We start from the raw sequence: 24,244 nt of genomic DNA, 5'->3' as shown, positions 1-24,244 counted from the left end.
TGTCAGCCTATCTGAGATAAATACAAAATAAAAAGTAAAAACTGAAATATACAGGTGTAATTGCAGCAATTCAGCTTTGCTCCTATCCATCTGCCTTTAAATGCTGTGCTACTGCAGGGGTGTTGCATTAAAGCTTTCTAAACAAAGCACCACGGCCAGGATCAACAGGATCAGGTATGCAAAGCTGTTTCCTCAGCACAAACACAATTCACCTTTAGAACTAATCTTAAAGGTTGAGAAGGAGAAACAAAAGAGTCCCTGGACAGTCTCATTCCCAAATGAGACACATCTTCAGCTCCAACTCAAAGTGGTTTTAATTGACACCACATTCTCTTTATAAAGGAAAACTCCAGAACACAGATGAAAGGGCAGTAAGCAACAGATTCTGCCTGTCAACATTGCAGGAGTGTCTTGGGTTATGTAAACAAAAAATGTTTATTCTATTTTATCTGTTGAAACTGTTTGGGGAGATGTTTTCTTTATCTCTTGTACTTCCAGGGCGGAGGGGGGGCTGCCTTCTGATAATGGCCCAGCTGTTAAAACTGGATGGGGCATTGTTCCTTATCTCTCTCCACCCTCCAGGAGATATCTTCTGTTAATGGGCCATTACGGCTCACCAATGACATGACACATTACATCATCCCATTGTGAGATGCTCCACCCACTGGGAGGAACCAAACCATTCCTACCTAGAAAAAAACTGAAACGTAGGAACATAAGATTTGGGTTTTCCACTGGATTCCCAAAGGAAGACTGAACCCATTTTGCCATTACTGGACCCTTTTTACAGGACCATCTCTACGCCAACAGAACCACATCTGCCACTCCAGGAGGGCTTACTTTTGGACTGCTTCCAAAACCCTGACCAGCAGGGTGTCAGGTTGTATTTCTGACTCTGTTAGGACTTTTTTGTTTGTTTTGTTTGCTTGTTTTTTGTACTACTATATTTGGATTCTTAATATTTTTAGTAAAGAACTGTTATTCCTATTCCCAAATCTTTGCCTGAAAAGCCTTTAATTGCAAAATCATAATAATTTGTAAGGGAGGGGTTTACATTCTCCATTCCAAGGGAAACTCCAGCTTTCCCTAGCAGATACCTGTCTTCCCAAACTAAGACTAGGAGCAATGGGAAACCTCTGCCCACACATAACTCTGAGCCACTGCTGCTCATGTTGAGCAGTTCAGAACAAGGCTGGTAACTTCTTACTTTCTTTGATGCTGAACCTACTACATTTGCTGATTGGTCTGCAATTTTTATTTCCTTTCAGACTTTAGCAGATTATTTCCACAAAAAGACCACGGTCACTGATATTTTAGCAGGCAGCAGCTCAGGGAGAGCCTTGTCCTCCCTACTCAGGATGGGTTTTATTGTTTCTTCCCCTCTGGGATCACTGAAGTTGTAGAAGTTCAAGAAAGATGCCAGTTTTGCATTCTGTTTGAAAATTGGTTTAATACTATAAAACTCATTTGTTCACATATTTTGTACAAAAGATGAGTTGTTTTCTCTTAATTACAGGAGAATCATTTCAAGGTTGAGAATTCAGCTAAGTAGGTCCAAAACAAAACAAGACTGGGTTCTACTGCTGGAAGGTCCCAATTCAGCTCACCCAAGGTCTCTTTCCAGTTTGGCTCTCACAGTTATGGACCACCTTGATGGACAATACCTCACATCGTCATTGACTCTTCGGAGGCTTGTAGTGAATTCGGCACCGCTCATTAAATACCTGAGACACCAAAACAGAAGAGCAAAAGTGAATCAGCCCCATCCAGGAAATGAGCAGAACTTCACAGACAGTTCAGGCAACTACCTCTTCATGTAGCACACATCTCAAGCTGCCCAGCTCTGAGGTATCAATAAATGGCACTTGCCAAAATATCCATCGCCATTCACCTTCTCTTCTGGCTTTAGTAAATCCAAAGTTTGCAGCCTGATGTTGGGAGACTGCACAGCACTAAGTGTTCTCCCTCAGATAATGCAGACTCTTAATCCTGGCAGGCTGTTAACATCAAAAATGCTGATGCCTTTTTGTTTTCAAAAGGGAGCAAAATAATCATTAGAAGGCTCCTGAAGAGTTGTGTTCTGTTAGGTTCACTCTGGCATTCAAATTTGGGTGCTGTATTCCTGTCCTTCCTGAGCTGGCACATTTTACGTTGGCAGGACAGCCAAGAAGAGGGGCAAGGGCTCCTGGAAGCCACATGCACACTTCCAGTGATCTGCCTGCCTGTGCCAATGCTGCCAGCACTCCCTGCAAAGGGCACAGCACTCCTGCCTCACTCACCTCTGACACCTTCGCTGGGTAAAATTTAGTCTCCAGAACTGGATACTGAGGATCGTGTATATTTAGCTTGAGCTGCTGCCAGCCTGCCCTAAGGAGGGCCAAGAAACGTGACTATTTCAAGTAAGGCAGTCTGAATCCAAAGCAAAAGACACAGGCTCCCACCAAGGTTGCAGGTGCTCTTCACAAGCCATTTAGCTGTTTATCAGTTTTTATCCAAACTTCTCCAGCATCACCTGGCACCAAGCTGAGGCTCTGGCAGCTGTTGAACGTCCCATCAGCATTTCCACAAGAGCATATTTTGCCAAGCTGTCCAGGGATTTGACAGATCCATGTGCCTGTGATCATCATAATATGATGACCTCTCCCATTGGCTTTATGTGCAAAATGAGTGATGTTGTAATTTTGGACAAGTTATCCATCACTATATAAATACACTGCTTCAAGCTCTATCTTTCTAGAATCTTCTACAGCTGATCTTATTCACAGTTCAGAACCTAGAGCAACTTCAGCAAACGTGAAGCCTGGAGCACACATTAGTTACAGCATTGCTTCTCAACAATTTGGGAGTCATTTTCAACTACCTATAAAATTTAATTTATTTTAAGAAATAGACATGTATTACAAATTCCTTCATACTGCAGAAAACAAAAGCTGTGATAGTTTCTTTCACACATAGAGGTGTGCAGCCATTATGTTACCACATGGAATAGACACCTCTGGAAGAGTTCAGACAAGGTGAAGGTTTGAGATCAGTGATAGGAGGAAACTGCAGAAATTAAGAGCAGAGCAGGTCCAATTCAGAAACATTTTACTACTAAAAAAATCGCACTGTTTTTTGTCCATTGTCCGCTAATGACATTTTAATGGCATTTTTGTTTAAAAGGGTACTGGAAATACTCTCTAAAGCACTGCAAGGATCTCTAGCATCAAACAACACACCAGCTTGCTTGCTATCATGCTAACTTTCAAAGTATCTTCAACAGTAACTCCAGAACCCGTGGCAGGAAGATCAACACTGCAGTCTTACTAACACTGCCTCCTACTTTTAGGATTATTGGCTCACAGATCTCAGTGTGTTACTCAGGCCACTTAACTCCACTGGTCTAACTGTGAAATGCTATTCTCATTTTTCAGACATTTTTCAGGAGAAGCAATTGCTGAGAAACCTTAAAATTCATGTTACTATGCTAAAGTTTGATTTTGCTGGCTTTTACATATTTGTATAAATCACTCCAACAATTAAGTCCAGTGTGGAGGTGCTGGACAGAGATTAATGCAATGTCTTGTTTGAAAGTCAATTCCTTCTTTGGTGTCATCCAAATTCCACTGCATGCCTTTTTCTAAAATAGGATCCTTCTGTATGCCACTATTGCTACACTCAGCCAGTGTTTAAAAAACTGTTTCCTAATCAGATTTTTCCAATTAGTTTTCAGTTGTTTAGGATTAATGGAAATAGACAAGTGTACTTCCCAACCAGAAGTCTACAACAGTAAAGCAGCAGCCTGCACACCAATAATCACTTCCATGTAATAAATTGCATCTGGTCTGCAACCATGACTGGTTCTAATTCCATCACTGACATTTTTATGGGCAACTAAAGGAGGCATTTGGGTGTATATTCAGAGCACAGTACAGCAGAGCTGAAGATAAAACCCAGAAACATTTATCTCTTCAAGCTCCACTCAGAATGCTGGCTGAGGAATACATTAGCAGGCTAAAGTACCCCTGCACCATGCATACCTCACTGCTTAGAAACTCTCCATCTTCAGGAAACATTAGACAATTCTGTCACCAGTAAAAGCTTAATGCAGCTACAAAGAATCTCTGGGATCATTACTAAATTTGGCGCTTCAGAATGAAGATTAGGGTGGGGGCTGTTCCCCTATAGTAGAGTCACTATGAAATACTGGCCCCTAGTGACCTGCAGCATGTTCTTGTTAATGCTGCATGCTGTGGAATTTTTTAGTCAGATCTGAGCAGGTTTAAAATTAAACTGAAGTGCATGCTTAGCTTTTTGGGACAGTACAGAGGTGTACTGATGGCAGACATACACAGAAAAATGTGTAAATACTCATTTCATCAGTCTGCACTGAGGTTACTGATGAACATCCAAGACTTATAGCTGTATTGGTTTTACACTGGTGCAATCTAGGGGACTAAAATAATGAAGCAGGGATTAAAAAGGATGGTGCAGTTACTACTAGCAATTTGCAAAAGTCCTTTTTGCATTTAGAGAGCGAAAGAGGTTCCCTCTGCAGTACTGAAAGCTCTGAAAAGCTACACCAAACCAGAAAAGGATGCCAGATGTGAAATGCTGCAGTGACACAATACAGCCACCTCAGAATTTAAGCTCAGTGTTAAAATCACCAGACTGACTTCGGGGCCATCAATCCAGAGGGTGATCTGCACCCTCTGCTGACACAGGAGAGCAACGGCAAGGCTGCCCTTTGCACCAGGGAGTGTCTGTTCAGGCATGAAGAAACTCCATCAGGAAAAGGTTCAGCTTCTACAGCCTCACCCTCCTGTGAGAGCTATAGAGTGGTGATCAGCACCAGATACAGGCAAACGTGAAAGACATTCTCTGACATTGTTAGAGGCTCTGCAAAGCTTTTCAGAGAAGTCACCACAGAAAAGACACTGGCAAAGAGGAGAAAGAGACACAGGGAATAACTCACAGTCCTTTCTCCCCACTAAATCAGATGCTTTTCTTCCCTTGGCAGTGCAACTGAAAAGCTTTGATCTCTGCATCCAGAACTGGGAAAATTACTGACTGGAAGCATTTCCCCCGGCACTGCCCTCATCTATTTCTAGTTAACCTGCTTCATAAGGCACAAGTCCCACACCTCCAGTGCAGGACTGTCTGTTGGGACAGAACATCATCACTGCTAAATGACTGAGTACCTTCCAGCTTCTGTCGTTTACCACCTCTTCTACGTTGAGCTCCGACTGCATCAATTTCAACTGCAGAAAATAACAGATAAAAAGGTTATTGTCAAACAGGCCTCCCTTCAGCCTTCAGTGTTTACTACCAATACAACTTTCCAGTTCTCAACCCCAGCACCAGATGCACACCTCATCTGATGGTGCAAACCAAAGGGCACAATGTGTAATCACCCTGGAGGCCTGGCCCTTCCAGTCAGCCAGTGCTCAGAGCACACACAGGTCAGCAAGGGCACAGTGAAGGCAGACTCACAAAGCAAGCCTAGCAGTAGATCCTGATTACTCATTATTCATTCCTAAATAACGCCCATCAAGATTTGCTTGCAATTAACTGATTAACATTGATGGCTTCACAGGCACAAACAACTGCACCCAATTCAAGCACTCAGCACAGGGAATTCCAGGACTGGGGGCAGCTCTGCAGCCTTGAGTTGCCACTCTTGCATTATTAGAGTTGTATATGAAGCTGGCAGCAAAGCTAGAAATCCAGCTAGGATTCTGGATTTAAAGTTATGAACAGACCCTCTCTGCTTCATTTGCCATCTACTGAGTACACTGACCAGAAAGGGTCTGCAGTCTGATCACGTGTTGTTTGTGCTGTCTGAACTGCTGTCTGTCAGTTAATATTTTATGTCATCACTGCAGGACAAATCAGCTCTACACAGAGGCAAAAGCTCTGGCAGGAAGTACCACCAATACACAGTTCTTGAGCACTCATTTGACCCACGAGAAGGGTAAGAATCTCTTTGTTTCACACCTATTAGAAACCCCGAAGGGCAGCTGTGACAGTTGTGTGCGGGTAATTTGATCCTGAAGCAATAGTAGGAGATTTAAGAACCAACTGCCATTTTTGCCCAAAATTAGGATGTATTCTTGTTGGAGTCTTTAACACAACAAAATAATTCTCACAAGACCCAACAGGACCCACAAAGAACCTTGGAAAAGACTGCTTGACTCAGGATCCACTTCAGGTTCTTTCCATCACACTGGTCTTTCCATTTGGGAAAGATACCCACTTCTTCCTCTGTAAGTGATCTCTAGAATACCCCACCACTCACCTTTGTCTGCTCTTTCCTGAGTTGCTTTAGTAATGCTGCATCTTCATCAGCTTTTTCCCTCTCTTCTTTGAGGGTTTTCACTACAGCAGAAGTCTGAGAGATGCAGTTTTTGATGATTCTTTCTCTACTGGTGTGAGCATCCATCAACTAAGTGGGGAGAGAAAGGAAGTCACAGTGGCTCATCAGAGAATAAAAACCTCCTAGTTTTAAGTTTAAAGAGACACTTTCTGAAGACATGGTATTCTGTGCCTACAGAAATCCCTCTGAACACATATTCCACATGTGGAAAACAACACTGCTTTGAGCAGCAGCTACTCTCAACTCAGACTATCCTGTTATTCTTGCTCTAACCAAGTTGATCAAAAATCAAAGGTAAATATGAGAAGGAGTCTTGCAAAGCAGCAGGAGAAGGAAGCACCCTTTTAAAAAGATCCTCGAAGGATCAGTATTGCAGAACAAAGAACTTCCCTGCGTGGTTTTAAACTGAAGCACTGTGTGGAGATGTTGAGCAGGACAGTCAGGAATACACAAAGCAGGATCAACAAAGGCAGCGTTTTCTTCAGACACTGAGGGTGCTTTACTGTCACTGCACACGACAAAGCAGCAGGAAGGGAGCTGAAGGGAGCAGAAACTGGAAGGCATGCACACTCACAGACTCGTACAGCTCTTTACACGTCAAGCCAGGATCAACCTTCCCCACAAAGGAAGCTGTTGGAATCGTAGTGTTTAATTCATGAACTATTCTATCATCGATTGTCCTCATCACTCTGAGCAGCTCCTGTATTAAAAGAGAGAGAGAGATACTTGGTTAGATCTCTCAGAGAAGCCTACTACAAAAAAATTCGCATAGTTAAGCGTTTTAATAGAAACTAAATAGGATTTCTTGCACACATTTAGAAGCACACCAAAGAAACAAAAACCACGTGCAGGAGTATGTGCTGCAAACCACAGAGTTTCCTTGGCAGCAAAGGCCAGAGCAGGGGTGAGTAAGTGATGCCCCCTGAAGTCCCCTGGCCCCGCAGGCAGCACGGACAGGCTGAAAAGCCTCTGCCCAAGTCCCCGTCCCCGCTTCCACACAGGAAACTGGGCACAACCTGCACCAAAACGCCAAACTTTGAATAAAAGCCCCCACCGTTCTGGGGGAGGTTTAGGTCGGGTCTCAGGAAGAAGTTTTTCACACAGAGTGGCCGGGCACTGGGACAGGCTCCCCGGGGAACCGTCACAGCGCCGAGCCCCACGGGCTCAAGATGTGTCCCGACAGCGCTCTCAGGCACACGGCGCGACCCTTGCGGTGTCCAGCGCAGGGCCAGGAGCGGGCTCGGCGACTCCTGAGGGTCCCCAGCTACTCAGGATATTCTGGGATTCCGTGCTGGAGAAACAGGCCGGTTCCCCGGCCCGCCGCTCTGGGCCCTGCCCGCACCGCCGACGACCCGTGCGCCCCTCACGCTGCCTTGAAGGCCGCGGAGGCGCCCGCGGGGCTCCCGCCGCCCGCGCTCCGTCCCGGGAAAGGGAGCTGCGGGGACGGGGAGGCGCCGGGCCCCGGTGCTGCCGGAGGGAAGAGGGAATGCGACGGGAAGGCCGGACCCCGCTCCCTTCCCGCTGCATCCCGCCGGCCGCGAGCAGCGGGGTGACCTCGCGCACGGGGCGCGCGCTCCCGCGGGGCCGTTCCCCGGGAGGCGGCGGGAGCGCGCGGGCCGCGGGAGGCGGCGGCGGCAGCGCTCGGCCCGGCCCGGCCCGTCCGCCCCGCGCGGTTACCTGGAACTCGGCGAAGTCCTCGCAGCTCGCGGCTCCGCTGGGCGCCGCCATCCTGGATCGGCCGAGGGCGCGGCGGCGCCCAATCCGGCGGGGAGCCGGGATGACGCGCGGGGCGGAGCGGGGCGGGACCCGCCGGAGCGCGGCCCCCGGCGCGGCGGCCCCCGGCCGGGCATCTCTGCCGACGGCGGCCCCGCGGCCCCTTCGCCTCCTCCAGCCGCTGCGAGAGCTCCGGCCGCCCCAGCGGAGGCGGTGCCGGCCCCGTCGGCCCCGAGAGCCCCGCGGGCGGCTCCCTCCAATCGCGGTCCCGGGGCGGGGCCCGGCGGTGACATTGAGCGGCGCGCAGCAGGCCCGAGGCAGCGCGATGTGGGGCCGAGCCGGTGAGTGAGCGCGGCGGGCGGTGACCGGGCCGGCCGGCGCTGCCCCGGTTCCCCCCGCCCCGGGAGAGGGGCCGCGGGCAGAGCGGGGCGGCCCCGGCCGGAGAGCGGCGGCAGCGGAGCCGAGGGCAGAGGCCGCGTCCGAGGGAGCGGCGTTCGGGGCAGTGGCAGGAGCGCGGCTGGGCTGTGCCTCGGTTTCGCTAAGGAGCGTGAAAAGGGTCCGGTTTCGTTGGGAGTGTCGCCTGTAAATGTAAATTGCTGGTTTTTCAGAGCGGGGGTGTATTATTCCTCGAAAGTAAAAGTCCTTAGGAGAGGCATCTTCAGACGGTGTAAGGAAAAAAATTAAGTCGTTTTATATTTTTTTAAAGTGCCCTTTTTTGCCTTTCTGAGTTAGTTTGGTTGGTTGGTTGTTTTGTTGGGGTTTTTTTTCCGGAACATTTTCATTATATTAATTAATGCATTAGAAGTACTTTTTTTAAAGTATGTGTTCGTATATAAGGTGCCCTGGCCTTTTCTAATGCACTACGAAGTAGTTACCTCTCCGTGCTAAAGATTCTGCTTTTTTGACTTGACTCTATCAATGCCTTTGCCGTGTGACAAGGTTGGTAGGGTGCTGGTGTGCAGTCCTTGAAATAGCACCATCCAAAGTGTATCTGAAGCATATGTTGAGTTCTTGGACACTGTGATGTGTAATGTGTTTTAGAAATTGCTGGTCGGATGTTATCTTGCAGTCTTTTACTTTTTTTTTTCCTAAGTGAATTTAATTGCGTTCACATTTTTCTAGGTAAGATTACTGAGAAAGCTCAAGGCATACCTTATAAACAAGTTTTAATTTCTTTGGTAGGATGTTAAAACTAAATCGGGTACTTCTTGTCTTCATTTGTCCCTAATGGTTTTCTTCTTTTCTTGTGTTTAAAAAAAACCAAACACACAAAAAAAAAAAAAAAAAAAAAACCCTGAGTACTTCCATTGAAAAGCTGGTTCCCACTTTCTACTGTTCCGAGTTAAATTTGGCCTCTTTGCTTCCTCTGCTTTCTCTTCCAGACAGGGCTGTTAGACTGCTGGGAAGAAATATTCCCTCAGTTCTGAGGATGACTGAAGGAGTGGACCCGAAGATAAGCAGAAGGCTGTGCGTTAAACCCCAGCAAGACCTTCAGTCAAAGCGTAAGAGCCTTTAATAAGGCCATGGAATGTTTCATGCCATGGAATACTTGTATATCCATGCTGCAGTCATTTGAACAGGAATTTGGCTGACAGATGCTCATTTTATGAGATTTTGTGAGAGTTCTGGTCTCTGGACTGAAAAATGGAGCATTAAATTTGGTGAAGTCTTTGTGTTCTAAAAAGCCAGGGGTCAATATTTCCATTTGTGACGGTCACACAGCATTCACTTGGTAGCAGATCACCAAATCTAGTGCAGATCACCTTATCTAGTGCACACTCCTACACTGAGGCTCTTCAGCTCTGCTCTGAACTCCCTGTTCAGCCCCACTGTAAACTATTCATGTTTAGGAATGTTGTGTGAGCTGAAGGACTTTTGCAGTTTTATTTAAGAGTGCAGCCAGCTCCAGCTGTTCCAAAAACTGAACGTGCCCTGCAGGGCAGAGTCTGAATTGGTCACGTTTAAGGGTGGAGCTGGTCAGGGAAAGCTCAGACTATGAAACATTTTTTCACTATAGATGGGACAGTTTCTGTGCTCCCTGTATCACAGGTTCCTTATGGCCCACCCATGCAGGAGCAAAGGAGCCCACAGCTGTGAAGCATTTGGCTTGACTCCGTGTTATAAACATGAATCAGCTGTACTGGGTAGGACTGAAAGTCTCCTTCAAAGTGTGATGTCTCCAGCAGGGGCCAGTAAAGGAAGTCCCTGATGGTTTTGTGACATGGGAATGGTGACCTACAGCAAGAACCTAAGGAAGAGAATAGGAAGAGGGTTCCTCTATACCACTGCCCCAAGAGGTGGCATCTTGCTGTTTAATAGTCTTCACTGGATTTTTCCCCCCAGTTTCTTGAAGCTGGATGTATTTTTAGCATCCACATTCTCTAAGAATGTGGATGCTAAAATTCCCGAAGAATTTCTTCTCTAAGAACAATTTCCTCAGCTACAGTCCCATGTTTGATTTTTAACCCAATGTGCACTTCTTTATAATCTGATTTTTCTTTATTAAGTGCCCCTTCCAAGCCAAGATCTCATTATAACCCACACTCCCAATGTCTCTTAGAATGCTCTGCTGGGCTGAAAAGAGCTTCAGTCACTGCTTTTCCAGGACAAAGGGTCTCAGCCTGTCACACTTACACGGAAACAGAAACAATTCTGTTTCTTACATGGTGACCATCCCATACCTGTGGCTGTCCTTGCCAGTGTTTCTCTGTGCCTGTTCTATTTCAGCTCCCTCTAGTATTTCCCATGCTGTTCAAGAAGCTGGAGCCACAGTTTCACACAGAGGCACGGTAATGCTCCTGTGTTTGTCTGAGCTCCTGCTCACTGACAGTTACGCTGTTTTCCTTTCTGTTACTGGACAAGTTGCCAAAACCACTCTGAAACCCCAAGGCTTTGCTCAGGCCTAGGTAATGATGAGTGAGGGCAGAGTCTGTCACTTGTGTATGTGAACTGGAATTGCTTCTTGCGTATGGACAACGAGTTCCCAGGCCACTTCACTGACTCTGGGTTCTGAAGCCCCTGGCATTTTGGGCTCAGCTCTCTTCTTTGTGTTTTTCAATAACCTGCCATTGTCAGCAAACTGTATCCACCCAATTCCTAGATAATTTGTGAATCCATGAGGGAGAACATGGCCATACAAGATGCTGCCTGTTGTGTAAAAGGAAAAAGCTGTATCTTTGCACTTTCTTAGATTATAATGGTATGTTATATATGATAAGTTTCCTGTTACACTATGAATATTTTGTATATGGAGTTTGAAGGACTCACTTGAAAATTGTGTCCAAGCCTTGCCTATGGTCATCTGTTTATTTATACCTTCAGATAAGACAAAATCTTACACTATCCAGAAAAGTTAACGTTCTGTGATGTTATATTGACTTTTATTGTTATTGTGCAGCACATTGGCTTTTCTGTAGCTGCTCCATTTGATTTTTTAACTCTATTTAAATGAAATAGAAGAACAGCACCTAAAGAAGTTTAGATGGTGGAGCAGCTTCTGCATATTTAGACCTGCAGATACAAAGTTTGGGGAAGGATTTGGCTTTCCTTACATGGCTTCAGTTTAATCCATATTTACATGTTTGTTAATCTGACACACTTTCCATTCTCTGGCCACTTCTAGGAATCATATTTAGAGTGCTGCATTGCTCACCCTAACTGGTTCTGTTACAGCTCTGACCATCCAGCCTCTCTGACTGTTGTTTTTGGTGGTGTTTTGTTGGGGTGGATTTTTTAGGTCAATCTGCTTCGGGGGTGCCTGGATACAAGCCTACCGAGTGGGAGAGAAAGTTTTTGTTGTGGGCAGGCCATTTCAAAAAGGCAGAGGATATACCAGAGACCGTCTCGTAAGTGTTGCTTTTGAAGCTGTAAAAGAGACTTTGTCTATACAGAAAAAAGTTACTTGAATGCAATTCCAGAGTGACTTTTCTAAAAACGAATGGGTTTGTACAGCTGAAAAATCTTACGCTGCTGTGTTTGGTGTGCCATCCTTGTAGATGAAATGACCTGAGCAATTCTGTTGTGCTAAAATGCCAAAAAAAAAAAAAAAAAAAAAAAAATTCCAGAGGGATACAAAGGGTTGACCAGCAATTATCAGTTGTTTCATTAGAAAACCGTGTCACATCAGTTTATTTTTATTCTTCTCTCACAATCAGAAAGCTTTTTTCAAACATTAGTGTGAACTGTTTCTAGTGTTTTTCGTTGTATGTCAGTCTCTTGCTGTGGGAAACTTTCGTATGCAGCTACAAAATAACTGAAACTCATGTAAAGTATTTATTAATGAATACCTAAAGGGCATGAGCCAACTTCCTTTACTGTTGGAATTTAAACTAACAAACAGTGTCAAGGCTCCCTAACTATATATAGTCAAAATTTCCCTGTTGCTGCTGAGTCCAAATGTCAAAGCTGTGTCCAGTGTGAAAAGCAGAAAATAAAACGAGATGTTTTGGTTTGCACACCAAAAATAAAGATCAAACTTATCAACAACAGACAACTATTAGTTTAACAACCCCTCCTAGTGGTAGTGCGGTTATCTTTGAAAACATGCTCGTAATGCTTTTAAATGCATGATTTAAATTAAAAAGAAACAGTAAATCTTGCACTACTTGAGTAGGAAAATGATGTAGCTGCCCTCTTAAATATTTTCTGTTTGTCTGCATGCACCTCATGGGAATTGAAAATCCACCCCTGTATTTAAATGGAGCACAATGAATTCATTTGTTAAAAGTGGAATGCTTCCATTTTGTATTGAATCATTTATCTTAAAACTAAATTTGAAATACATACAGGAGTAAATTATTAAAACTTATGATACTTCACATATTTTTGCATACCAAACACTTGTTATGAGTGTTTTTAAGAAAACAGAGTTAGCAGAGTGATTGATTTCAGTAGTTTATTGAAAGGACAAACCAACTTTTGATAAAAGCTGACCATTTTTGCAAGTGCATAGGGAATTCTTTTTATTTAGACAAATAATTCAGCCAAATCTGAGAAGACAATTGAGAACTATAAAAGCACAAAAAACTTGTTTTCCTGTTCTGAGATTAATTAATCTGAGATTAATTGTAAGGGCTTGTGATATAACTCAGTACTCTTGTAAAATGTGGTGAAGCAACCTATTTATTAAACAAATGTTAAACTTAGCCACTGAACTGATTTAAAATGCAAGTTGTGTTCAGATATCTACCTTTTGCTCTTGTAAATTCTTAACACATCTAAGGTATTTCCAAAATTAACTAGCAAACTTTTAAAATCCTACTGCTGTGCATTTCATCTTAATTGCAGCCTGCACTCAAGGCTTTCACTGCAGATTATTAGCAGAAGCAAATAACCTGTATGCTAAAATTAACCACTAGTTTCATTGTAGATGGATGTGTTTGTTCCCTATGATCACAAATGTTGTACTCAAATCAATACTCTGACAAAAACAAGAACAAAACTTCTCAGCTCTCAGGTCCTGTGTGATTTACCACACTGAATTACCATGGATCCTTAAGTATCTTTTTTTTTTCTTTTTTTTTTTTTTTTCTTCCAAATGTAAGGGTCAAAATGTAGGAACAGATTCAATATTCACTCATGTTTATGTACAGTAATAATTTCCCAGTTCCATGAAATTAATTCTCCATGTTAGTTTTGGGATATAGTAAGTCTAGTTTGATGCATTTATTCTTTTCATCACACAATGTTGCTCCTTTTCCACTCTTCTGGAGTTTTATTATGTGCCAAATATAATCCGTAAGAATAGCAGCGCTCCTTGAGAATGGAGTTATCTGCCCTAAATTCTGCAAGGAGAGCTAAACATACAGGGTGTAGGTCTTTGGTTATTGTGGAAAGCACTTCTAAAAAGCATTAATGCTTCACTGGCCCTTCTTGCATTGTTCTGACACAGAGAGAAACCTGCTGTAACTAAGATGTCATTTGGGTAGAATGATCTTCAGAGTTTAACTCAAAATAAATGATCTTTTGTTTTTACTCTTCATATGTACAGCTGGAAGGTGTTAGTAACTGCTACTCTTCTGCTGGAAGACTTCTGGTTTTTAAAAGATAACAGCAGAGTAGGCAACAGGTTTCACAAAAGGGTGGTATAGCTACTGGTGTGGTTAGCTAAGCCCCCTGGAATCAGAGAAACAAAAATTAAGGAGTTGCTCTGTCCAAAGCTGATGTTGGAAAACTTAGAATCCTCCACACCTCCTTAGTCTCTCAGGGAAGTAGATCCTCTAAGACTATATACTCCAGCAGGAGTGGGGACTTCTGGTCTTTTACCAAGTCCCATTCAGAATGTCTGAGCGTTGCGTTCAGCAGCCTATGTGTCACTTATCGCACTTTCAAGTCCTGTAGCAGAGGAAGCACCTTGCTGAAAAATAAGACATCATAAATGAAACCATTTTGAAGGTCAGGCAGAAGAAACTGCAAAGCTGTGCCAGTGCTTCTCTCTGCCCAAGAAACTCTCAACTGTTAAAACACCCTATTTTGGGTTTTATCAGACTTCTGTTCTTAAGAGAAAAATGCGTGTTTTACTATGTTAAATACATCACAATTATAATATGGATGAGTTCTCCCTGACTTTGCAGATACTGGAATGTAGTAGGAACGTAAGTGGCACAGAAGGAGCTGACAGAAAGAAAAGTTATTGTATTAGGAAAACCATCCCTTCTTTTTTCCTGTTCTTTCCATACTGAACATACACACTTATAGACTGCAGCCTTCCTCCTTTGCATTGCAGTCAAGTGGTCTGCAAAGGCAGTATTTTAATATTGAGTATTGAGTAACCAAAGTTTAAAAAGTTAGGTTTGTTTCCAGCTTTGGGAGGAATGCCTCTGTCACCAAGTATCTCCCAAGGTACTTAGGGATCAGCCTTTGCTCTTCTTTTTTGTGTAAAAGAGTCTCTTCCTGTAAAAGTTTTTTGTGCAAAGAGCCAAGTGCTGTTAGCATTACACAAAACTACCAAGACAGCACGTTAGGAGAAATTAAATAATTAGGCAAGTGAATTATTTGGGTCTCTGACAGTGAGTCTGTTCTTTTCTTCTTTCTTGAGGCTTGAGACAGTGAGAGCAGCAAAGACCACCCTGCGTGTGAAGTTCAGCTATGTCATGATGGCCTTGACAATAGTGGGATGCATCGGCATGGTGATCAGTGGGAAGCAGGTAAGCACAGAATCTGGGCTGATGAGGGCAAATCAATTTTCATTTAAACTTCTTACTTCCTCTGTGGATTTTTAGTACTGTCTTTGCTTCGAGGGTTTGTCTTTTTGTTTGTTTGGGGGATTTTTTTATCATTTTATCACTGAATGAAATTTTAACAAGTCCTCCTGGTTCCCTAGAAGTGACCCTCATTGGCTAATTCCCATCAGAAAAGGATGATGTCACTGTTAAGATGCTTCCTTTAAAACAAAACTGAACAAAACCCCCTGAGCTTAAAGCATCTGTGTGGCAGAAGAACCTTACTTGTTATGCTGCCTTTCTTCTGATGACAATGTTCAGGTCTGGTTTCTGTGGACTTCTGTGTTCTAGGGAAACCTTAAAAGTAGTGACAGTCTTAAGCCCAGCACTGTGAGCGACTGAGTGTCACCTGACAATTCTGTCAGGATTTGCCTATTGAATGAAAAGGATGCAGCACTCTGAAATGAAACAGTGGAAAGATTTTTCGTGGTTTTAACAGCAGAGATCAAACACTGATGATTCCCAGCACATTTTCCTCTGTACTGGAGTAGTATGAATGCAAATACCAGGGAAAGAGGACAGCTATTTGGGATCCTTGCTTTCAAAGCAGCTGGAATTGTTTCCTGCAATGAGCTCAGTTGGCCAGAGAATGGTGCTAATAATGCCAAGGTTGCAAATTTCATCCCCCAGTGGGCCATTCACTGAAGAGTGGGAATTGATGATCCATGTGGTCCCTTCCATCTCAAAATATTCTGTGAGTCTGTGATTACATTTAACTTCAGATTTGTTTCTAGTACCTCTGTCTTGTGAAAATCAGACCAGTATTAAAATATTGACCAGAAGCACAGAATGTCTCTGCTAGTTCCCTCAGAAAAGGGTTTAATTTATTCCCAAATTAGTAATTACTTTCAGCCAAAAATATTTTATTTTAACCCTCAATATTTTATTTTGAGGGTTAAAATAAAATAAAATATTCTCAATATTTTATTTTAACCCTCTTGGCTTCCTGGCATTAAAGCTGACAGAACTGTGCCTTGGTAAGGATAAGTCAGGTATTTTGTAAGTTATTGATTCAGGTTTCAACTCCGTGGTCCTTCAGGTGATAACTGATGATCTTATGACATTGTAGGCTGTGAAAAGACATGAATCTCTTACAAGCATAAACTTGGAGAAGAAAGCCCAGCTGAAAGCAGAAGCTGCATCTGCTAAACCGTAGAGGAGGAAATGAAGAGATCGAGGACTGGGGTAGAAAAGCAAAGTGCCTTTTAGCACTGAGAGGAGGATATTGTCACAGCTTTCCTGTATGTTCTGTACACTCACGTTCAAGAAAGAATGAATATGCTGTCCTGTAATCAATAAAACCAGAAATACCTATTTTCCTTGCCTCTTTCTTCCAAACTCTTTTTTTCATGGTTAGTGGGACAGGATACATGAGCACAGTGGATAAGCAATGTAATTGTTTCCCATGTGCTGTGCACCAGACTAAGCATCTTTTAAAGTACTGCAGGACCTGTATCTGCAGTCTTGGTACCAATCCTCTGCAGGAAGTCTCATGTTCTTACTTGCCACTTACAGGAAGGTAACTGTAACACAAAAGAAGGGGTCCATTTGGTTTCCACTTTTGTACAAGCAAAATACCTTCACTAGCCAGTCATCCACTATCACTGACTATTTCAGGTTTCCTCAGCAAGAATGGAACTGTATTTATTCTGTATTGGTACTGGCTACTTCAAATAATCCACATGTTCCTCTTTGTGCAAGACAGAACAATTATTAAGGGAGCCCTTGAGCCAAAAGTTACTCTCTGACCTGCATTAACATCAGCAAAATGATCCAAAAGTATTAGAAAGCCCAATTCCCTGGTCTTGATCGTATTGATGTATCTGTTATAGTGAGGGATAACTTCCTGTGAAGAACTGCCTACCTTCAAGAAAACAAGGAAGGAGATGAGGAGTGAAATAGCATTCCAGAGAACCATGGTGTTGCAGCTGACACCTAAGAGTGGTCTCAAGCAGAGCTGGCCATGAGATGAGAGAACATCCAAGCTGAGGGAACAGAGATGACTATTTTGAGGAATACTGACCAACTGTTTCAACCTGTACTGTCAGACTTACTATTTAGAGGCACATGAGGATGAGAAAGTCAATCAGGCATTCCTGCTCTCTGCTACTAAGCTTTCTTTATGCATCTTATTTAGATTTACACATATTTTTTGTTCTTTAAAATTGTTGTCTGTGCTTTCATCATACTAGGCCCACCTAGAGATCACCTGCCTCAAGAGTGCTATTTTTGGCGTTGAGCCCAGTCACACATTATTCATGTTGAAGAGCCTGCAGCAACTAGGGGCAGTATTTTCCTTCCTCCTTTCAGTTCAAAAGCACAAGAGACATACCAGCTTAACAAAATCGGTTTGTGAATCTTGTCGGAGTGAGAGGGAGATTATTTTTGATGTATCCCTAAAAATTAGCAGTATTGCTGAATAATCAAAAGCCCTACAAAACTGCAGAGTAAATCTTCACTAGCTGCTGCAGTTCTTCTATGAATTGCATTTCTGGGTACCACAGTGAGATGTAACACAGCAGACAAGCTGTGTAGTCAACTCCACCACCGAAGTCACAACCTTCAGGTGATACAATGACCTGTCATTCGATTCTCTGGATGGAAATTATCTTAAGTACACTGTCAGTCAAGCAGAACAGGATTGCACAGATTTGTCCACTTAATTAGCACTGAATGCAAGCCATGTTTAATTTCACTGCAGGTATGTGAACAGATTTTCCATGACAATTCTGGTTCTTTGCCACTCCAGCAGGCACACAGGTGGGAAACCAAAACAAAATCTTGTTGTCGTGTGTGTACTAAATGACACCAAAGAAGAGAACGGGCATTTCAGACAGCATTTCAGGTTTCTGTGAAGAAAAACTTGTGATTTATACTTGGTGATGGCAAAGCTTCAAAGTGTGCATCTCAAAAATATCAGCCTTTCAATACACACCTCTGTGTGCACTCTGTAAACAGAACTGGCCAGTACCTCTTCTAGTTTTGGAAACAAAACTATTTGGACTAATCCGGGTGGTAAAGTACTTCAAATAAAAATACACAAAACACTTTGAAAGCAACACTTTAGAGCAACAACAGTCACCAGATTTCATTTTACTTACATTTCTACAAGCTTTATGCCATTTACTCAAAAACTGAAGTCTGGTCCAGTGGTTTGACAAAAGCTTCACGTACCCTTCTGTCACCCTGGTATCTCCACCATTTCAGAATCTGCCATGAAGACTGCATCAGTGCCCAACTTTGTGTTTTCTTTCAGCTTCTGCATAGGCTCAAGTCTCACATCAAAGCCTGAGACAATGGGCTTTGTGTGGTCTCCAGCTTGCTCCCAACCACTGTACTGTTTTCTTTCCAAGTAGCTGGGTACCATAAAATGATGTAAATCTTTCTCAGCAAGGCAGTGAAAGGAACCATCTCTTTCCTGGTGTGATGGCTTCCAAGGAGCACTTCTAAACACAGACAGTGGTTACAAAACCAGAACATGTTTCTGGCCAAAGCAGCCAGTCCAGCTGACAGGAGAACTTCACACCCCTCAGATCGCTGAGAGCTCACAGCTTCAGCCCAAAGCCTTTCAACAGTGCAAGATGGAAGGAACATACTAAGCCTTAACTGGTACCTCATTTTCTTTCTCCCCGTTGGTTTGTAACACCATTCCCATTTATCCACAACAGTCCAGTTTATCAATCCTATACCATGTGCCTTATTGCTGCACCTGGTCTAGAGGCAACTGAAACTTCCTAATGCAACTCCAACACTGCCTCAGTGGAACATGCAGGAGCCATGACAGTACACGAAGAGGTCTTGCTTACTTTTCTACTAAGACTCAGGCACCTGAAGAAACACCTTCAAGTCTAACATTGGCATGGGAGAGTACCAATGGTGTGTTGTGCCAATTTCCAGAAGAAAAAAAAAAAATCATACTGGAAGAGATGGGGGATTTACTTAAAGCTGGCATAGAGATCAAAGTGCACAGAGGTAAGCAGCTGTTCTGGAAGCCCTCAGAGAAGCAGAGAAGGGTATTGCCAGGAGCACTGTCACGTGTAGGACCATGTGATGCAATCTAGTTCTTCAATAGTCTTGGGTGCTGACAGTAAAAAAAAAGAAGCAGGTCCAAGAACACATAGGTCCAGGGTCATTGCCTTCCTCCCTTCTTTTACCATTAGGCAAAGGGTCTTCAATCACCTGTATTTGGCTGGCATCAAGGAATGGATGCAGGAATTTAGGAACAGGCTGAAGTCTCTAGGCAGCAGTTCCCTCAAATGATTGTGTGATACCTTCCCAGGAGCCCCAAGTGCTAGCCCTGGCTTAGTTACTGGGCTTTCAATAACCAGCTCCATCATCCTTTGTATCCTCCTGAATCCAAGACACTGACCTTGCCTGCCATGTTCCACTGGGAACTTTATCAACAGAAAGAATGATGGCCCCTGTCTGCTGCCCAAACAAAGCCACAACTTGAATGACATTACAGATCTGTATGCTGGACTGCTAGATAGCAATTCCAGGCAGTCCTGCATCTTCCTTTCACTAACACCCAGTTTAAAACAGACATTGTTAAAATCTCAGTGCAGTGCTTCTACCTCTTTCCTGATGTTTCAAAAAGAATTCAATGAATTCTTATTATCTGTGGGGCTTTTAGAAGATGCTTAGATCAGATCTCCACAAGCAAACAAAAACCAAAGTGTGTATTTCAATTTTGAAGAAAATATGAGACACTTTTCTAGCATTACATACTGCTTGACAAAGTTAAGAGAAGAACCCAAGAACTCAAAACAGCTCCCTCATCTACCCTCTATATGAGACTATGCGGCCTCTTATTTAGACACAAACCAACAACAGATGATTCAAAACACAGTGTGACCTTCACAAAAGTCACAGCTAGAGGTGTTCTCTGAGATGGTCCCTGTCTGAGCACATCCTTCAGGAGAGCAGAGAATACTGGTTTCAGTGCTTCTAGCAGGGGACACAGCCACACAGAACTGTGTCAGGAAGTGTTCAAGCAATATGATACCATGATGCTCATACTTTCACTGGCACTCTTCCTCTAAAACAAAAGTCCTTCATCTGTGGCCTGAAAGTTATTTATTAGATGGGTAAGGTTGCACTACATGTTTGGCTCTGCTAAAATTCAAGTAGTTTACTTGCTCTTGACTTACAAGTAATTCTGACCAGTCTATATCAGTGAGCTTTTCCTTTTATAATTCACAAGTCTGATCTCCCTTCTGTACCCATTTAATTTGCAGCCTTTGTTAGAAGTAGATTTTTTTTCTTTTCAACCTATTAATAAGGCTAAGTAAAGCAACGCCAAGAACTGGTTGCTGGAAGATCCTGATGGAAATACACTCAATTAAGCACCATTTAAAATTACATTGAGACCTATGAGTTAGCCACATTTTAATCCATTTAATGTGTGCCATGTTGATTCTTGTATTGGTGTGGTTTTCACTCAAAATATTATGCAGTACCACTCAAATGCCTTACACAGTCTAAGTATTTAGGACAACAATATTACCTGCGTCAACCAGGCCTGTCACTTCAAACAAACATACCAAGTTTAAAGATTTATACTTATCTGCTCTGAATTCACATATCCACGGCAAAAGTAACAAATACTGGCCAGGCTCCTTACACAGGAAGGCACACCAGTCAGCTTAAATGGACTCTTTTTTAATTCACTCATTTAGAGGCAATTGTCATTACTTTCTTGGGGGGCAGGGGAGGGAAACGCCAATGCACCACATTGTTTTCACTAGCCTGGAAGAGAAAACACTTATATATATAGATATATAGGTATGTATATATATACACACACTTTATGCATGTGTGTATATATATGTGTGTGTGTATATATGTATATATACACGCTAGTGTATATATACACAGAATATACATATATGAATATACAGAATATATGCACACACACTTTGCTCAGATTTGTTTACAAAATATGTAGCATTTTTATACCATCCAATAAGAGGTACATGGTTTTAAACAAATCTTATAGAAATGACATGTTATTGGAAATTTACACGTAAAAAAATCCAGCACAAAAAAATCCAAAAGCTAAAACAAGATTTTGCTACTAATCAGTGCTTCTATCACCCTTCAAGAAAAGAGAAACACAGTTATTTATATGTGATGTAAAGGCAACATTGAGGGGTTTTTTTGCTTTTTTAAATTAACCACCAAATTTAACCCCCTAAAATTACAAAGAATTGAAGTCCATTTACAGATCAAGTGCAGTAAACTAAATGTTCCTTCAGCACAAAGCAGCACTAGAGAAAATAACTGGGAGAGGGTAAGTGGAGGCCAACTGGCTTAGCAAGGGAGGCAGCAGGTGGCTTCTGCAGTGGCCACACAGGTCAGAGTCTCCAACCTAAAGCAGAGATAGAAGACTTTATTTAAATAATGGTCACACAGAGCTGATGTTCAGGCCTTTGCCTAGCTTCTTTCAGCAGTATGACAAGTGACTCATGTATTTTTATAACTCTATATCCAATGGGCTGGTTTTGCTTTTGCAGTGGCTTGTCACTGAGAGGAATCATGAGGATCTTGAAGACAGTTCTGCCACAGACCTTTACCACAGGTACATGACGCTGCAGTTGCCAGTGGCAATTTTGAAATGTTTACACTGGACAAGTATGTGTTCCAAGCATCCAAAATAGCTTGAAAGAACATAGCCCGATGCAGGGGGGAGTGGACGGCCTAGGGAATCCATTGCCTTCTCCGAAATGGAACTGCCACTTTCAGTCAGGCGGCATCTCCCCAGCTGTGTGAAGAGTTTGGTGTCAATGTCAGCTGAACTCAGTGAGGAGTGGCTGGCCTTTGCATCAGAGGTCTGTGATCCAAGCAGGTTGCAGAGCCAAGAACATGCTGCTAGCAGAAGGGCAGTCTCCAGCTGCGTGCAGCAGCTGCCATGCAGTCAACGATGCCTTACAGATGTCACCTGGAGGAACCATGCGTTCCATGCTAATTCACCTGAAGTCTCATAAACAGCAAAAGGGAAAAGCGAAATGAGAGGGCCAGGGCCAGGTGGATCCAGATGTAATTGTACTATCCTGCAAATGTAGTGTCATTTTAGTTAAATAAGGACCTTGACCAGGAGGACTATATTCCATCAGGTGAGTTGGAGAGGAAGCTCTTGTCTCATGAAAATGAAAAGGAGATCTAACACTCCTTGTGCCAAGTTTTACAAATTAAGATTTCTGTATTCAGAAGTTAACTTTTCAGAAGACAAATCTGTTCAAGTCACGCTGTGTAAAAATGTAAAGAGGCAGATAAGAACTTTTCAGCCATAACTAGAATACCAGGGACCAGACTTTGGAGCATGGAGCCGGAAAGGGCTTGATTTTTAAGGAAGGCCCGGCTGGATCATACCGTGCTGGCAAGCAGAAGTGGGGCAGTTTCTCCATTCTAGAAGCTGTTTTGGAAAGTCATTTCTGGGGAGGTGTTAAGAGTGACCTGTTCATAGGTTCTTTTTTTTATGGATGGAGAGGAAAAACTGGGAAGGTATACAAATCTCCACAGTGGTCTGCAATCCAACTTGGGAGCTCAGTGTTGAGACGGGATGGGGCCAGATGTGTTCAGTATTTCTAAGAACCACAAAACATGTCCATTGTAGCCTGTTGTTGCAGGGGATAGAGAACTTACTCCATTGTTTGTAACATGTTCCTCATGCCAATAACCCCAGCTGGCACATACAGCAAGGTAGATAGATGGCGTGTGAAGGTTTAACTCATCTCTCGAAACCGTTCAAAGAGGCATCCAGGGGAGAACATGAGGGATGAATTCAGCTACGTTCTCAGAAAGGCTGAATGTCTCCCTGGACTGCAGGCACACTCTGCAGCAAATACAAGAGAAAGGCAGCCTTCTCTTGGATGCCAGGAGTAGGGGGCCAAGTGGAGGAGGGATTACTTTCCTGTAATAGGAACAGGGAATATCTCAAAGTATAGAAAGGTGCCTCAACTCCACAAAGATGACAGTGGAGAGATTCAGAATCTAGAGGAGAAGGGTGATTCTGGTGACCCCTTCCCAAGGAGGGGGCATCCTGCCACGGAGAGCCGAAAGTTTTCCAGACGTATGTAAGAGCATGTGCACAAGGCAAGCGAATGAGCGCAAACAGGGTTATGGAAAACATTGAGAGAATCACTCCACGGGTGGCTTGTGGCTCGACAACAGGATTGGCTAGGTAGAGGAGCACACAGCACAGGGGCACCTCAAAGCTGGAAGCCTTCCATGGGAGCCTCACACTGCTGGAAGATGTACTGTTGCTGGTTGATATCCACTTGTGGGGCAATGCTGCTGTCTTCATCCTCTGTTCCAAAGTAGTGCTCAATCAGATCAAAGGCCTTCTGATAAATCTCTTGATTCTCATGACTCTGCAGGAATTCGATTTTGTCCAGGCCTGCAGAGAAAAGCAGTACATAAAAGTTACAGCTCAAAGGATATGACCATGATAATTTTCAATCTGTTCCATGATTCCCTCCCACCTTCAGAAAGAACAGGCTCCTCTATGGAGACCTGTACCGCCTGTTTCCAACTTGTACTCCCCAGAACCAAGGAAAGCCAGTTTGAACTACAGAGATCTCTGTGCTTTGTGTTTCATACCTTCTGTCTGCCTTTACCCTTTCACTCAAAAATTAAATCAACAAGCTTGAATAGGTAAAGAACAAGGCCTCAAATTCAAAGACCTTCCCTGAAGAGAATTTTAGGACCATGTTTCCTTAAAGTGTGTTCACAGTGCTTTCTCCATGAAGACTGTGACTACAGAATCACCTATGTAAGCTGAAATAGATTTCTGATAATCATGTAGTCTGACCTGCTACTAATCATACTAATGCTGCTAACCAACCTGCTACATACTAACCAACACCAGATTGGATCTGATGTGTCTGGACAAGCATTCCAAACTTCCAAGCACAGAGACTCTATTTCCTAACCTGTATAATATATATTTATACAA

General features: G+C 43.2%; 3 protein-coding genes across 4 annotated transcripts in view; 1 reads left to right on the top strand and 2 right to left on the bottom strand.

Annotated features, from left to right (window-relative positions):
• Positions 1–1,296: 1,296 nt before the first annotated feature.
• MIX23 (mitochondrial matrix import factor 23) lies at positions 1,297–8,163 on the bottom strand. The gene is made up of 5 exons (XM_066341179.1): positions 8,033–8,163; positions 6,930–7,055; positions 6,278–6,424; positions 5,181–5,240; positions 1,297–1,724 (listed from the first exon to the last, which is right to left on the bottom strand). Exons 1-5 carry the CDS (start codon positions 8,081–8,083, stop codon positions 1,674–1,676), a joined length of 435 nt encoding a protein of 144 aa, XP_066197276.1. The 5' UTR covers positions 8,084–8,163; the 3' UTR covers positions 1,297–1,673.
• A 110-nt stretch (positions 8,164–8,273) lies between these two features.
• FAM162A (family with sequence similarity 162 member A) lies at positions 8,274–16,602 on the top strand. The gene is made up of 5 exons (XM_066341178.1): positions 8,274–8,409; positions 9,451–9,570; positions 11,805–11,913; positions 15,105–15,213; positions 16,358–16,602. The coding sequence occupies exons 1-5, from the start codon at positions 8,394–8,396 to the stop codon at positions 16,442–16,444; spliced, it is 441 nt and encodes a 146-aa protein (XP_066197275.1). The 5' UTR covers positions 8,274–8,393; the 3' UTR covers positions 16,445–16,602.
• The window catches only part of KPNA1 (karyopherin subunit alpha 1), a 58,863-nt gene continuing 47,567 nt past the window's right edge, over positions 12,949–24,244 (bottom strand). For both annotated transcript variants that reach the window (XM_066341176.1, XM_066341177.1), the window contains exon 14: positions 12,949–23,686. In XM_066341176.1, coding sequence (XP_066197273.1) covers positions 23,499–23,686 — 188 coding nt within the window. In that variant the 3' untranslated portion in view covers positions 12,949–23,498. The remainder of the gene's footprint in view (positions 23,687–24,244) is intronic.

The sequence above is a fragment of the Sylvia atricapilla genome, chromosome 2 (genome assembly GCF_009819655.1).
Source record: "Sylvia atricapilla isolate bSylAtr1 chromosome 2, bSylAtr1.pri, whole genome shotgun sequence".
Classification (NCBI taxonomy): domain Eukaryota; kingdom Metazoa; phylum Chordata; class Aves; order Passeriformes; family Sylviidae; genus Sylvia; species Sylvia atricapilla.
This window is presented reverse-complemented; position numbering and strand designations above follow the sequence as displayed.

Excerpts from the sequence above, each read along its gene's own strand:
- MIX23 (XM_066341179.1), bottom strand. The coding sequence starts at position 8,083 with ATGGCGGCGCCCAGCGGAGCCGCGAGCTGCGAGGACTTCGCCGAGTTC. Across the intron at positions 6,425-6,929 it reads GTAAAGAGCTGTACGAGTCT|TTGATGGATGCTCACACCAG; the intron begins GTGAGTGTGCAT and ends CTCCCCACTTAG. Across the intron at positions 1,725-5,180 it reads TAAACGACAGAAGCTGGAAG|GTATTTAATGAGCGGTGCCG; the intron begins GTACTCAGTCAT and ends TTGGTGTCTCAG.
- FAM162A (XM_066341178.1), top strand. Across the intron at positions 9,571-11,804 it reads GCAAGACCTTCAGTCAAAGC|GTCAATCTGCTTCGGGGGTG; the intron begins GTAAGAGCCTTT and ends TGGATTTTTTAG. Across the intron at positions 15,214-16,357 it reads TGGTGATCAGTGGGAAGCAG|GCTGTGAAAAGACATGAATC; the intron begins GTAAGCACAGAA and ends ATGACATTGTAG.